The sequence below is a fragment of the Nannospalax galili genome, unplaced genomic scaffold (assembly GCF_000622305.1).
Source record: "Nannospalax galili isolate Female #2095 unplaced genomic scaffold, S.galili_v1.0 scaffold505, whole genome shotgun sequence".
NCBI classification, from domain to species: Eukaryota; Metazoa; Chordata; class Mammalia; order Rodentia; family Spalacidae; genus Nannospalax; species Nannospalax galili.
In genome coordinates, this window is record NW_008352327.1 from 3,431 (window position 1) to 16,720 (window position 13,290).

The following is a 13,290-nucleotide window of genomic DNA, read 5'->3' on the forward strand; positions in this document are numbered from 1 at the left end:
GTATGTTCTTTATTTCACTGAATTCTTTCATCATGTTTATAACTGTTCTTTTGAGTTCCATGTCCTGCATTATCTCTAGGGGGTTCTCATTGTACTCCTTTAGAGTACTATTGGTATTTGGTGGGGATATGTTATTTTGGTTTTTCATGTTATTATTTTTCCTCTGTGGTTTTGACATGTGAATTTCTTTTGTAGTTTCTGATTCTTGTGAGACTCAAGCCTTCAAGTTTAGGTCTGCTTCTTTTTATGAACTGTGTCTTTGTGGTTTACTTTTTGGGCATGAAAAGCTGGTTTCTCTAAGCTTCCGGTTCTCTCTTTTGATTTTATATTGGAGTGGCCAGATTGCTTCTGTCTTCAGGAGTTTCCACAGAGGCCCGAGTCAGATGAGGATCAGATGCTCTTGGGCTTTCTCCTAAGATCTGGATCCCTCCAGGAAAGATTTTGGCCTCAGGAATTTGGGGGTTAGACTGGCCTGGGAATCGGGCCCAGGAAAGATGCTGGTCTAGGGCAGCTGGTGGCCATGCCACCCAGAGATGCAAAGGAAGATGGGGGCAGGAAGTGGTCCCAAGGGCTCCTGGGGACTGCACTGAGGAGGTGGGTTGGAAAATATATGTAATGCTTCACGAATTTGCTTGTCATCCTTGCACAGGCCATGCTAATCTTCTCTGTATCGTTCCAATTTTAGTATATGTGCTGCTGAAGCGAGCACTCAAAAGGAATTTTTTTAACAAGACCTTCCTTTCTTGTAGGCACTCAATCCATGATCATTTTTCTTTTTCTTTTTTTTTTGTTTTTTGAAACAGGGTTGCCTAAGGCTCCAGCTGACCTGGAACTCTCTATGTAGACCAGACTGGCTTGATCTCACAAAGATCCATCTGCCTCTGCCTCCCAGCTGCTGGGATTAAAGGTATACACCACCATACCTGGCTTGTTTTAATTAACTTTTAAGTTAATATACAAAGTAATCGTTTCACTGTCTCATACATATGTGTCACTATACATTGCTTTAATTTGTCCTCATCTGGACTGCCCTCCCAAGTGATTCCTGACCCCTCTGGTTGGTTCTTTTTCTCTTCCCCAACTGCCCCCTTCTGCTTTCATGGCATATGTAGTCCATTACCCACCTCCCACCCTCCCACAATCACTTTCTTCCTTCTCTTGATCCCTTTTCTAGTTTCATGACTCAACCAGGATTTGAAGTGTATTGAGATAGGTTTTCATTAATTCAGTTACAAGATTTTAAAAGAACCAACTAGACCTAATCCCACAGGCACAGAAAATGGCAGGTACAACAGAATCAGCAGCATCCTTGAGGCTGAGGGTCAAGCAGATTATTCCAAGCTTCCTTTAGGTTTGCTGCTCCACTAAATATCTGGGCCCTAACTTTGAAATGGAATTAAAACAAGCAGTTTCAGGTTTTAAAAAGCATTAGAATGTCAGGGTTTGTTCATTTTCTTTAAATAGAAGTTAGAGAACAACTTTAGGGAATCAGTTCTCTCCTTCCACCATGGGCTCCAGGGACCAAACTTGGGTCTTCAGGCTTGTGGCAAGTGCTTTTACCCACTAAGCCATCTTGCTGGCCCAGGTTTTGTTGACTCTCATCTACTTCCAGTTGCACAATAAAAGATGCCTCTTCTTTTCTGTATCATTCCAATTTTAGTCTATGTGCTGCTGAAGCCAGCACTTAAAAATACCTATTGTGAAGCACTGACTACATTTCCATCCAGAGGAATTCAGCAATTTACAGGCAATACATTTTGTACAGTAGTAGTGGGTGGGATAAATAGACTACAATACTCTATTTCACTATCAGTTTCAACTTTTCCATTTTATCAAATTTTATATCAACAACTATTAAATGATACATAAACTTTTAAGCTGTCTAGCAAATTAGAGATTGTTAGTTCAACATACTTTCAGGTAGATTAAATACATACCTTTAATTTATCAGATAAATCTTTAATTTCATTAACTGCTCCATTATATTTATTGGCCAATTCTCTTAGTTCTTCCTGAGTCCGCTCATTCATTTCTTTCAGGTGGGTACATTCATCTTCAGTATTACTCAGACTGCGCTGCAATTCAGGTTCACAGGCAATATTAGAATAAATGGATACTTGTTACTTAAAATTCATTATAAAATCGGCTTGTAAAAATTGTAACTCTCTGGGAAATTCTGCATCAATATGTGCCCTAGATTTTGCATAAAGCTGGGTTAAAAAAACAAAGCGATTTCAGTTTACTTCAGATTCATATATACTAAAACACAACACACAATTAAGATTTTTTTTTTTTTAAATGTTGAAGGATGGGGCAAGGAGACTCTACCTATTATTTACACTTAAAAAGGTCAACAGCTATGACCTTTAGTCTTGAAAATATTTTAAGGCCTACAGTTCCTTTTTCATTTGTTTTTGAAACAGGACTATGTAGTTCACAATGGCTTTGAATTCACTGTATTGTCCACACTGGCCTAAAATTTGTGATTCTCCTGCCTCAGACTTCCAAGAACTCCCAATACACTCACTCATCTCTAAGCCAAGAATTCTTTGTTTAATTACCATATAACAATTAATCTAATATGAAAATAGGAAGACAGCTTATAACTCTACTTGGGTGTCAAATTAATCAATCAACAATGAATCACATAAATCACATACTACAGGATAAGGCCATAATACAAACTATCCTGGTAGGGTATGTTTACAACTTAATTTAGGACAAGCACTGTAAAATCCAATGATACAATTTCTGTGTTAATCTTGCAGTTGTTCAAAGGAATGAACCATAGTATGCACTGGGGACATGTTTTGTTTTTAAGCAAAGTGAGTTTTTCTTCTTCCTTTTCTCTGTCCTAGGAACTAAAACATGGGCTTCACACATGCTAAGCACATGTTCTAACACTGAGCTAACCCCCAGTCCCAAGAATTTTGATTGCTTCTAGAACCTAGAAGGACCTTGGAGATTTTTGCCTTTGAACTTCCAAAGCACAAAAGATAGTTTTACTCTCTGGAGGATAAGTAAAGTAGGAAAGTCCTCATTTACACTGACCATCCTCAACTAAAACAAAAGCAAAATTTTATGACAAAAAAAATCAATTCCCATCAGGTGTAGTAATACCTTTAACCCCAGCACTCAGATAGAAGCAGGTGGGTATCTGTGAGTTCAAGCCCTGCCAGTCAGATTTACATAGTGAGACCCTGTGTCAAAACAATAAACAAATAGGGGCCTGGAGAGATGGCTTACAGTTAAGAGCACTGGCTGCTCTTGCAGAGGACCCTGATTCGGTTCCCAGCACCCACATGGTGGCTAACAACCATCAGTAACTCCAGTTCCAGGGGATCCAATGCCATCTTCTGAACTCAGTGGGCACAGCACAACACGGGTATACTTAGGCACATGCAGGCAATACACTCATACAAATAAGATAAAAATAACAAATGAAGTATTTTTAAAAGTTCATCAATAAATAAGTAAATCAATCAATAAATAAAACCCCTCACACTTATCACAGAGTGAAAACATAAAGATTCTCAGGTGACTCTTGTTATTTCTCGGTCAATAACTTGGGACCAAAAGCTCCAGAATGCATATGATTATGTTGAGAATTCCTGCCAATGAAAGCAGCTTCTTCCTATCTGACAGACAGAATATATTTTCTAGCTACACAAACCCAAGTTTAAAGTGCTCTGGAATATCTAAAATACACTTTAAAAATCATACTACTACTTAGTATTAGTATTTTTTTAAATGAAATACCTCAACTTCTGAAAGTTTTCTAACCACTTCAATTTTCTCCTGAAGAACCCGCCTCAGGGACTCTTTGGCTGTGGTCTCATAGTTGTGTTTATCTTCCTGTAATGCTATGAATTCTTTCCGTAAACTATCTTCTGTTTGATTCTAAAATAAAAGATAGTTATAATTATAGCTCAGTGACTTTTCTTTGAAAAGCTCTTCCCCTTTAAAAGAAATAAGCACATTATGATGCTCTCTAAATTCTGTTAAGGGACCTCCAAACACAAATCATGTTGGCTCCATACTAATTGAATCTGCATTTCAAAATAGTATCAGTAAATTATGACTTCACAGATTATACTAATTCCAACAGGAAAAAAAAGTCAAAGACAATTTATCTCAAATATATAAGACAGATATATTAGTATCTGTCCATATTCCAAGGAAGCCATCATACTTACATTTGTGAGCAAAACTCATTGCCATCAAAAGCACCAAACATTTTAAAACAGTTAAGACAGAATGAGAGCACCATGGGGAAAAAAGCAGACTCCATGTCTGGAACAAGAAATGTACAAATGGGATACCCTGGCCAGTGTGATCGCAAGAAACCATCAAGGTTAAACAGTAAACCTAGCTGGGCGTGGTGGTGCATGCCTGTAGTCCCAGCACTTGGGAGGCAGAGGCAGGGGGATCTCTGTGAGTTCAAGGCCAGCCTAGTCTACATAGTGAGCCCCAGGCCAGTTGGAGCTACAGGGAGACCCTGTTAAAAAAAAAAAACGAACAAACAGTAAACCTGAAAAGGTTCACTCACACCAAACCCAGAACAATTTGATCATCAACAAAGAAAACAACTACAATAGATTAAACACACCAAATACGTTTAAATCTAAGTGAGAGAAAAAAATACTTCATTGTCATTCCCTAGTAGATGAAAAGGAACTAATTTCATTACTTTTTTATCTGGTAAATAAGGGGAGAAAACCACTTATTTGGCTTTTCCTGTAGAAATTGTACTTCAGAGTAAGGAAATGGTTCATGAGGGAAAAATTCTCTTTGTAGAAGTAATCAAGTTAAAAAAATGAATGAATTGTAGGGTCACATCAAATTTTATAATCTTTAATGAAATCATGAAATAATGAATAAGAATCATTCATGATTGGTAAAATCTTAAGAAGACCACTAGAGCCTTTATGTTGTCTTTTGGTTAAAGAACAATATCATCAACAATGTGCTGTTGGCAAAGAAAACAAAAAAACAAAAAACAAAAACAAAGCAAACAGACACCATGGAACCTAAACCAGACCAAATCCCTCAACCTTTATAGACTATGAGAACGGGCCAGAAAACTGTTACAGTAATAGTACAGACTGAGGAAAATTGCAATGATCCAGTTTTTTCAATAACTATCAATAGCAAAAGAACAAGGGAATTAGAATTCAATGTGGGTGTGCACTACACAGTTCCTACTTAACAGGTATGTTTGAAATTTTTCATTATTAAAGATTCTTAAAAATTGTGACATTATGTGCCTTAGATACACTCAAAATGACAAATAAATGAAGCTACATAAAACACTGCATCCACGGCTGGGCGTGGTGGCACATGCCTTTAATCCCAGCACTGGGGAGGCAGAGGCAGGGGGATCTCCGTGAGTTCAAGGCCAGACTGGTCTACATAGTGAGTTCCAGGTCAGGTGGGGCTACAGGGAGACCCTTTCTCAAAAAGACCAAAAACACGCCTCCCCCCCCCCAAAAAACAACACTGTATCCTTCCTTCTGTACTTAAAATTAAATACCTACTTTGGAGCATGCCTGTAATTGGTTTCCCATAACTTCTAACCGTGATAAGAGTCTATCTTCATCTATTAAAGCCTGTGGAAGAAAAAGTAAAGATAAATAAAATTCCAGAGTAACTTGCATGTATATCAAACAGACTATATTGCCAACAAAGTAAAGAAAATTAGACAGTCAACCAAAATCTACTGTAAAATGCTGTCTTCACCATTTGTTCTTTAGTTGGGAAATAACTTTACCTTTGTTTGCTACAAATTTTTAGTTTTAGTTCATTCAACACACACACACACACACACACACACACACACACACACGTACACACAAACTGTTAAACACTTCTTGAATATAAAGGCAAACGGAATACCTGCCAACTGGTATCTGAAGCCTCTTGGGTGATGGCTAGTAGCCGCTGAAGTGTGGCTAGCTTCTGTTCCAACATCTGTTCCCGATGTAAGGCCTCCTAACATTACAAATTATAAAGAGATTCTAATGAACTCAGCACAGTTTCTTTGAAGAGTAATTAACTGTCAGCGCAATTTGAACATATTCTCATATTACATTTCCCTTGATGTATTTGAAAGTATTATGACTTTGATAATTCCTTAAAATTCATGCAGGTCACATTATTTTAGCCTTATCTCCTGGGCTATAAGTATTGCTGTTATAGGTATTCTAGCTCTAACTTTTTCCAAATGGAAAACAAGGTACTTGTTTCTGTTTTCGCTTTATTCAAAATGTAGATTAGAAAGTGACAGACGTTTCATTTTGTATTTCATATACATATACAAACATACTCATATGTATATAAAATATGTATATATTTTACAACAAATGTATTCCAAACTAAGGAAAACTAATGTAGTCAGCATCAGAGATACTTTATAATCACTCTACAATATGATGTCTAGCTTTCAATCTTTCCTTTTTAAAACATTTAAATATATGCATGTGTATTTAAAAAGAGACTACTCTCACAGCCTAGGGCATCTTCAGATATTCTGAGTCTCTCTCTGACTGCATGTCACTTAGCAGTAATGAATATTCAAAAAATAAGAGCCCGCTGGTTATTATTAATATGTGATTAAGAGGTCAAAGGAATATGATACAGTAAAAAACACTGAAGAGCAAAGCCTAATCCCTAGTGACTTGTTAACATTTGATATCTGTTAATAGCATCCCCTTCACACAGTGTGAAGGTGAAATGCTCACGGCACTTAGCTATGGCTTTGGCATCTTCTTTAATTCCTGTCAATACCCAAAGCATACTTACTACCTTTTGGCACCTCAACAGAAGCGTTGTTTCAAATATAGCACTTAAGGTTTGAAGCATTAATTTACTGTTCTCCATATCCTTGATAAACAATGACTTGGGGAAATCTGGCCTAATGTAGACTCAGAAGTACTATGCTTTAATATAATTCTTAAAAATACAGACTGAGGAATCTAATAACAATCCTATTACTTGAGACCCCCACATTAAAAAAGCTACTTACCACATTTTATTTTAAGCTCCTAAAACATTCCTATTATGCAGGAAATAACTGATAAACAAAACGACCAGCCAACCCCACCTTTAGAATCTACCTCCCCTAGATGTTATCATTTCGCCTTTTTAAAAACTCCAGTCCATTAGTGTCTTAATTCTGGATCAAATTCCAACAAATGTAGTATTTCTGGGAATGGACTTTTTAGTCCTAAGACATGAAATGCATCTATTCCAACTTTTTTTCAAAGGGTTGACAATTTATATTAGAATTTTAGCAATTCAGTAAAGATATATGCCAGAAGAAAAAGAATAGGTGGTATAATTTCTTTCAAAAAGTTAAAAAAAGAAAAGCAATTACACAAGTTGGAAAGAATGAGAATTAATGCACGGGAGTCACAGTTCATGATGATAAATAGTCACATAGGTCTATCATTTAACCTAGATCAACATCACATGAAAAATAAAGTACAAACAATTAATCTCGAAGTTTTTTTCCACCTTGTAAAGAGATCTACAACAACTGATGTGTTTTCCCATCGAAGGGCAAATGACTCCTGACATCTACGTCTCAAGTTTCATGTTGCACAAACTGTTCTAAGTGCTTTGCATATGTTAATTCGTAAATCCTTCATGAAGTGAAGTGGGTGCTACTGCTTTAGCAATTTTCTAGGTGAGAAAAATGAGGTTCAAAGATTTTTAATAACTTTTTTGGAGATCAGAAGCTAAAGCCAGGGACCAAATCTAGTGAATGTCTACCTACATCCCACGCTCTAGTAGTCTGCGGATGTGCAATTGCACAAAATTGTCTTCTGTACAGCAGGACATCATGCTTGGTGAAAAATAAGATATAATTAATGTGTACGTTCTTTTCCTTTTTTTTTTTTTTTTTTTTTTTTTTTTTTTTTTTTTTCTGTAAAGATAAAGGCTCCAGCTGTTCTGGGACTCACTATGTAGGCCAGGCTGGCCTTGAACTCACAGAGATCTGCCTGCCTCTGCCTTCAGAGTGCTGGGATTAAAGGCGTGCGCCACCACGCCCAGCAATGTGTTGGCTATTTTCTGTACTTTATCACGGAAGTGCATGCCTTAACAGGAATAGAACTTCCCTCAGTGATTGATTCCTATAAACTAACATAAGGACCCATGGTCACTGTTGTGATTCTACAGTTTTAAGCAGAATGCAACTAAAAGCCTGTATAAGTAAAATTCTTCACCCAAAGTCATAGAATTAGTTGAACAGAAGAATCAAGATGAAAACTTCAATCTCTAAATTCCTAATTCAATAAAGGTTTTTTTTTTTTTTTTGGTCTTTTTGAGACAGGGTCTCCCTGTAGCCCCAGCTGTCCTGGAATTCACTATGTAGACCAGGCTGGCCTTGAACTCACAGAGAGCCGCCTGCCTCTGCCTCCCAAGTGCTGGGACTAAAGGTGGGCGCCACCACGCCTGGCCCAAGTTTTTTTTTTTTTTGTTTTGTTTTTTTAACTATACTCTCATTATAGTCAGCCCCCCAAAACCATAATCCTGGCCACAAAAATCAAGAAAAAAACAGCACTTTCTTCCTTTTAGAAAGCCATATGGCTCTTTAAACATGAAATAAAAAATAAAAAAAAAACACAAAAAACATGGAATTAAGTGCTTCGGGAAGCCATTCTAAGTATTGCTCTGTGCTTTGGATCCATGAGCACAGTTCAACAGAGACTCTGAGGTCTGACTGTCAAGCCACTCTAAACTCAGACTAGAAGCAAATCTTAGTTTTATCACATACAAGGTGTGTGATATTTTTAAATTTCTGAATATCCCTGTCCCTTGGTTACTCCATGTGGAAAAAGAGGAATGAAATATCTACATTATAAGATTGTTCTACAGATTCGATAAATTAATAATATAGGTAAAGTGCTAGAATAGAGTATGGCATAAAATAAGTGTATATAATTATATACTACTATCAGACAACCAAAATAGCTCCAGGTTTAATTTTATTTAAAAGTCATCTATGGATAAAGAATTATTTTGGAACCTCCTCATAATAGAAGAAAAAAGTTTCTCTTGCACATAAACTTGTCTTCTCTAGACTTGGCAATCCTGACTTTTTTGATTCATGAGATCCATTTTAATCCTTAGTTATTTTTTAAAGGGTATTTCTTGTGTACTTGTATCCAGTTAATATTTTACCCCATATTTGAAAATTGGAAAAATTAAATCTAAGTTATTTAATTCTACTTTTAAAGACTAAGAATTCTCAAGATTTACTTTTACCTGTAGATTCTGAGAAAGTTGGAATAGTTCCTGAGAGTACATACTTGGAGTGTTAGCAGCAACCTAGAAATCAAATGACACAGATCAATAATCATAAAACACTATACTTAAAAAGGGACCAGAAAGATGGCTCAGTGAGTAAGGTGCCTGCTGCCAAGCCTGACGATCTCAGTTCAATCCCTAGGATCCACATGGTGGAAGGAAAGAGCCAAATGCTGTAAGTTATCTTCTGGCCTCCATATGCACATGTGAGCACACATAAAAAATAAATAAAAATGCAATTAAAAAATCATTTTAAAGACATTTTAAGATAAGTCAATTTCATGAAATATCTATTTTCCTAAATATACAGATAAATATTTTAATCTAAAAAAAGAAAGAGACACTAACATTCTGTTCATTGGCCAGAGACAATGAGAATAATTTTGATTTATTTTATTATGATAGGTAAAATTATAGGAAAAAGACAGAAAATAATGATATTTTAAAACTACAAATTAGCCTAACTGCTTAGAACCAAAAAGATTAGAATTCACTTCTATTAGGGCTTTTCAAGGCTATCAGCTACAGAAGCATGTCATTAGAAAAAGAAAATGAACCTAAAACTTTTATAGCCACTTTTGAAAGAGATCTATCTTTGTCTGGAAATTGTTATTGAGTATGATAAAGCTGTAATGAAATGCTTCTTTTAAAAAATAAAATAAAACAAAACAACAACAAAAACCCAAACCAAAAAAAAAGAAAAGAATAAAGCCACTTAACAAGTTGTTTTAATATCCGCCTGCATCCTGAATACTAATAAGCTCTATATGTATATATCCTTTGTTTGTTTTCATTTTTTGAGACAGGGTCTTGCTATATAGCCCTACCTAGTCTGGTACTATATAGCCTAGGCTGGCTTTGAACTCACAGTAATCCTTCTACCTCAGTCTTCTGAGTGCTAGAAATACAGGTGTGTGCCACTACACCCTGCCAATTTATTCATGATGTTACAGAATCATTCCTTATTAAGCTCAGAAAACTTATTTTTACCAATATTTTCACTAAAAAACAGAACTGGCATTATTTTTTGAAGTTCTAAATTAGTAAAATCCATTTACTTCTAAAATAATTTTAGGCATTACCAAAGTTATTGAAAAACCACTCATAATTCTAAAATAAGAATCACCAAAACAATTTCAATTTGAAGTAGGCATTTCATTCTTCACCTAAATGAAAGGGAAAAAAAAGTGCAAAATAGTTTTTCTAATATTTTAGTTATTGCACTGAAAAAACAATATCCAGTCAAGCATGGTGATATACACCTGTAATCCCAACACTTGGGAGGCAAGTAAGAGGAGCAAAAGGTCTACAGCATCCTTTACTACACCGTGAGTTCTTGGCCACCCTGGGCCAAGTGAGACCCTGCCTCAAAAAAAACAAAACAAAACAGAATGAAGTCCCCAGATCCATATTAATGTTAAATAGTGACAGGACATAGTGTTTTGCTTTGGAGTCATTTTGTGTTTGTCTGTTATTTAGCAATGATGCCTATGCTTTTATTGTACCATTACTTCCAAGAATAAAGAAAAAAATAAGAAAAATATTCTAACAATCAGTTACAGTAGATTTTAATCAGCTCGTGTTACAACTTACATTCAAAGACCAAAAGAGAACAATTTCTGAAAGTTCATATTTCTGTGCTACTTTGCTGTATAGTTAAATAAATACTGAGTGAATTTTAGGTAGGAAGCTTTATAAACTGTCTAGGAGAAGTGCACCTCAAAATAAAGAGTAATTTTAACATGCCTTACCTTTGGCTAGGCACAAAAACAGGTATATCTAGTCTACTCATTCAATACTTTTCTTAAGCAACAAAACCTTTCCCCAAGGAAACTTCCATCACAAATCCTCCAGATACTGAGGATCAGAAGACCGTATTAACTATACAGCTCTATCTACTCTGTATATTTTGTTACAAAAAAGAAGCAAGTTTCTAGGTAAAGCATATTAAATATAAACACTTCAAAGTAACAATATTTAAAAGTTTGGAAAAAATAATCATTTGCAACTTACTTTGTCAACAGGACTTGGTAATGGAGCATGGATGACACTGAAAAGTAAAATTTAGAATTTTTATCTAATTTCCTGACAAGAAAGGAAATAGGGAACTAGAGAACCAGAATGTCTGAAGTCACAACATTGATGCACTTGCCCATATATAATAAAGGAATGAGAATTACTCTCAATCCTTCATAAATATGCAACATTCTCAAACACATCAATGTTTTTCTTAAATTCAAATCCAAATGTATTAAGTATCCTTTGAGACCCACTAGTTACTCGGGACTGTGGAAAAATTCTTGTTTTTAACATTTCTGTACATAAAATCACCCTTTAAATCAAGTATTTTTAATTCTGTGATGTACAAATGAAGTTCTTTAAAGAGTAAACGGATCTATATTGGAAGTTGTTTTAAAAGAAAGCTCAATTGGAAGGAAAGAAAGATTATAATTTGGAAAGGTGTTCAGTGATGAACAACTTCAGCTGGTCAAATAGCAGCAACTGTTCTTCACCTCAGAAACTAACTGAAAGCTGAGATGTGTAGATAAAACTGTACTCAGTATATAAAACATAGCATTAAATGGAGAGCATTAATTGACTGATTTCCTTTTGGGCCTAATAAAAGAATTTGCAAAAGAAGAGGCACAAGGCTCAGAAACCATACCAACTAGATCAAATTTGGGTTCTACTTCCAGCTAAAAGGCAAAATAATAAGATGGGCCTCAGCTTCCTTGCCATAAAGTGGAAATAATTATAAAACCAATCATATAGGGTTGTTTCAAGTATTCAATGTGTTGCTAATAATAATGAGCTTAAAACAATGCCTTGGCATAGTAACCAGCTGATCACTACTTCTACTATGAGAATTGTACAGCTAAGGAAGCCAGAGTCCCTATTTTACAAAGCCCTCTAGATGCTCTATATGTCTTTAGGGTAGGTAGAGAGCATCCTCTATAAGCAAGGTTATAGTGTATAGTGTAGAGAGCCATACACTTCAAATCTTAGAAGGCATTCTAGTGAAGTCCAATTTGAAGGTTGTTTGGGTAAAGTTCCCAGGTTCAATTGATAAAGCATGTGTAAGCTGCTAGGAAAGGAAACTGATCTGGTAAGGCATATAAAACAGAGTGCTAAGTACCTTCCTTCTGCACACCATGATATTCTGTAGACTTCACTGATCCTGTATAAATCTTTATTATACTTGTTTGATTACATGTCTGTGTCTCAAGAATTATGAAAAATTCACCTTTTCATTCCCAGAGCCTATCACAAGGCCTGACAAACTTAGAACCTAGTGAAGGTTTTTTAAGTTATATTTAACTACAAATAGTCTTCTTTACTCCATAAACCTAAAAGATATTTTAGATATAAGTTAATTTTCTAATATTTTATTATTTTTATGTTATATATATGAGTATATTGTCTGCATGTATGTGAGTGCACCTGTGTTATGCAATGCCCACAGAGGTAAGAAGAGAGTATAAGATGTAAGATCCCCTAGAACTCAAGCTACAAACAGTTGTTAGCAGTCATGTGGGTGCTATGAATTGAACCCAGGTCCTCTGTAAGAGCAGCTAGTGCTTTTAACCACTGAGCCATCTCTCCAGTCCCAAGTTAATTTTTGACTGTGTAAGAAATATATATTGATTACAGAAAATGTGTAAAGTAAAAGAAATAAAATTATCCAATCCCAGCACCCACAGAGAACCATTTTTGTGTGTATCCCTTTTTCTGCAGGTAACCATTGCATGTATAGAGAAATTAACTCACAAAGCCTAAATAGAAATAAATAGTTTTTTGAAATCTAGTTTTCTTAGATTTCTCTTCTGTCCTCATGCGATCTAGTTAAAAATAAAAGGTTAAAAAAGCCAAACAACATATTCTACAAATAATATCTACGTTTTTACAAAAACTACCTTGAATATAGGCGTATTTTGTTTGAGTTGTTGAAAAGCTCCATGTGTATATAAAAACTAGAAG

General features: G+C 35.5%; 1 protein-coding gene and 1 non-coding gene across 2 annotated transcripts in view; both read right to left on the reverse strand.

Annotated features, from left to right (window-relative positions):
• Positions 1 to 604: 604 nt before the first annotated feature.
• On the reverse strand, positions 605 to 709 carry LOC115067024. The gene has a single exon (XR_003846466.1). It is a non-coding gene; the product is annotated as a U6 spliceosomal RNA (small nuclear RNA).
• Positions 710 to 1,937: 1,228 nt separating this feature from the next.
• The window catches only part of Slmap (sarcolemma associated protein), a gene marked incomplete at its 3' end in the record, with an annotated part of 92,077 nt that continues 80,724 nt past the window's right edge, over positions 1,938 to 13,290 (reverse strand). Inside the window, exons 4-9 of the mRNA XM_008849301.2 lie at positions 11,326 to 11,362; positions 9,271 to 9,333; positions 5,896 to 5,991; positions 5,538 to 5,609; positions 3,760 to 3,900; positions 1,938 to 2,075 (exon numbers count right to left, since the gene is read on the reverse strand). Coding sequence (XP_008847523.1) covers positions 1,938 to 2,075; positions 3,760 to 3,900; positions 5,538 to 5,609; positions 5,896 to 5,991; positions 9,271 to 9,333; positions 11,326 to 11,362 — 547 coding nt within the window. The remainder of the gene's footprint in view (positions 2,076 to 3,759; positions 3,901 to 5,537; positions 5,610 to 5,895; positions 5,992 to 9,270; positions 9,334 to 11,325; positions 11,363 to 13,290) is intronic.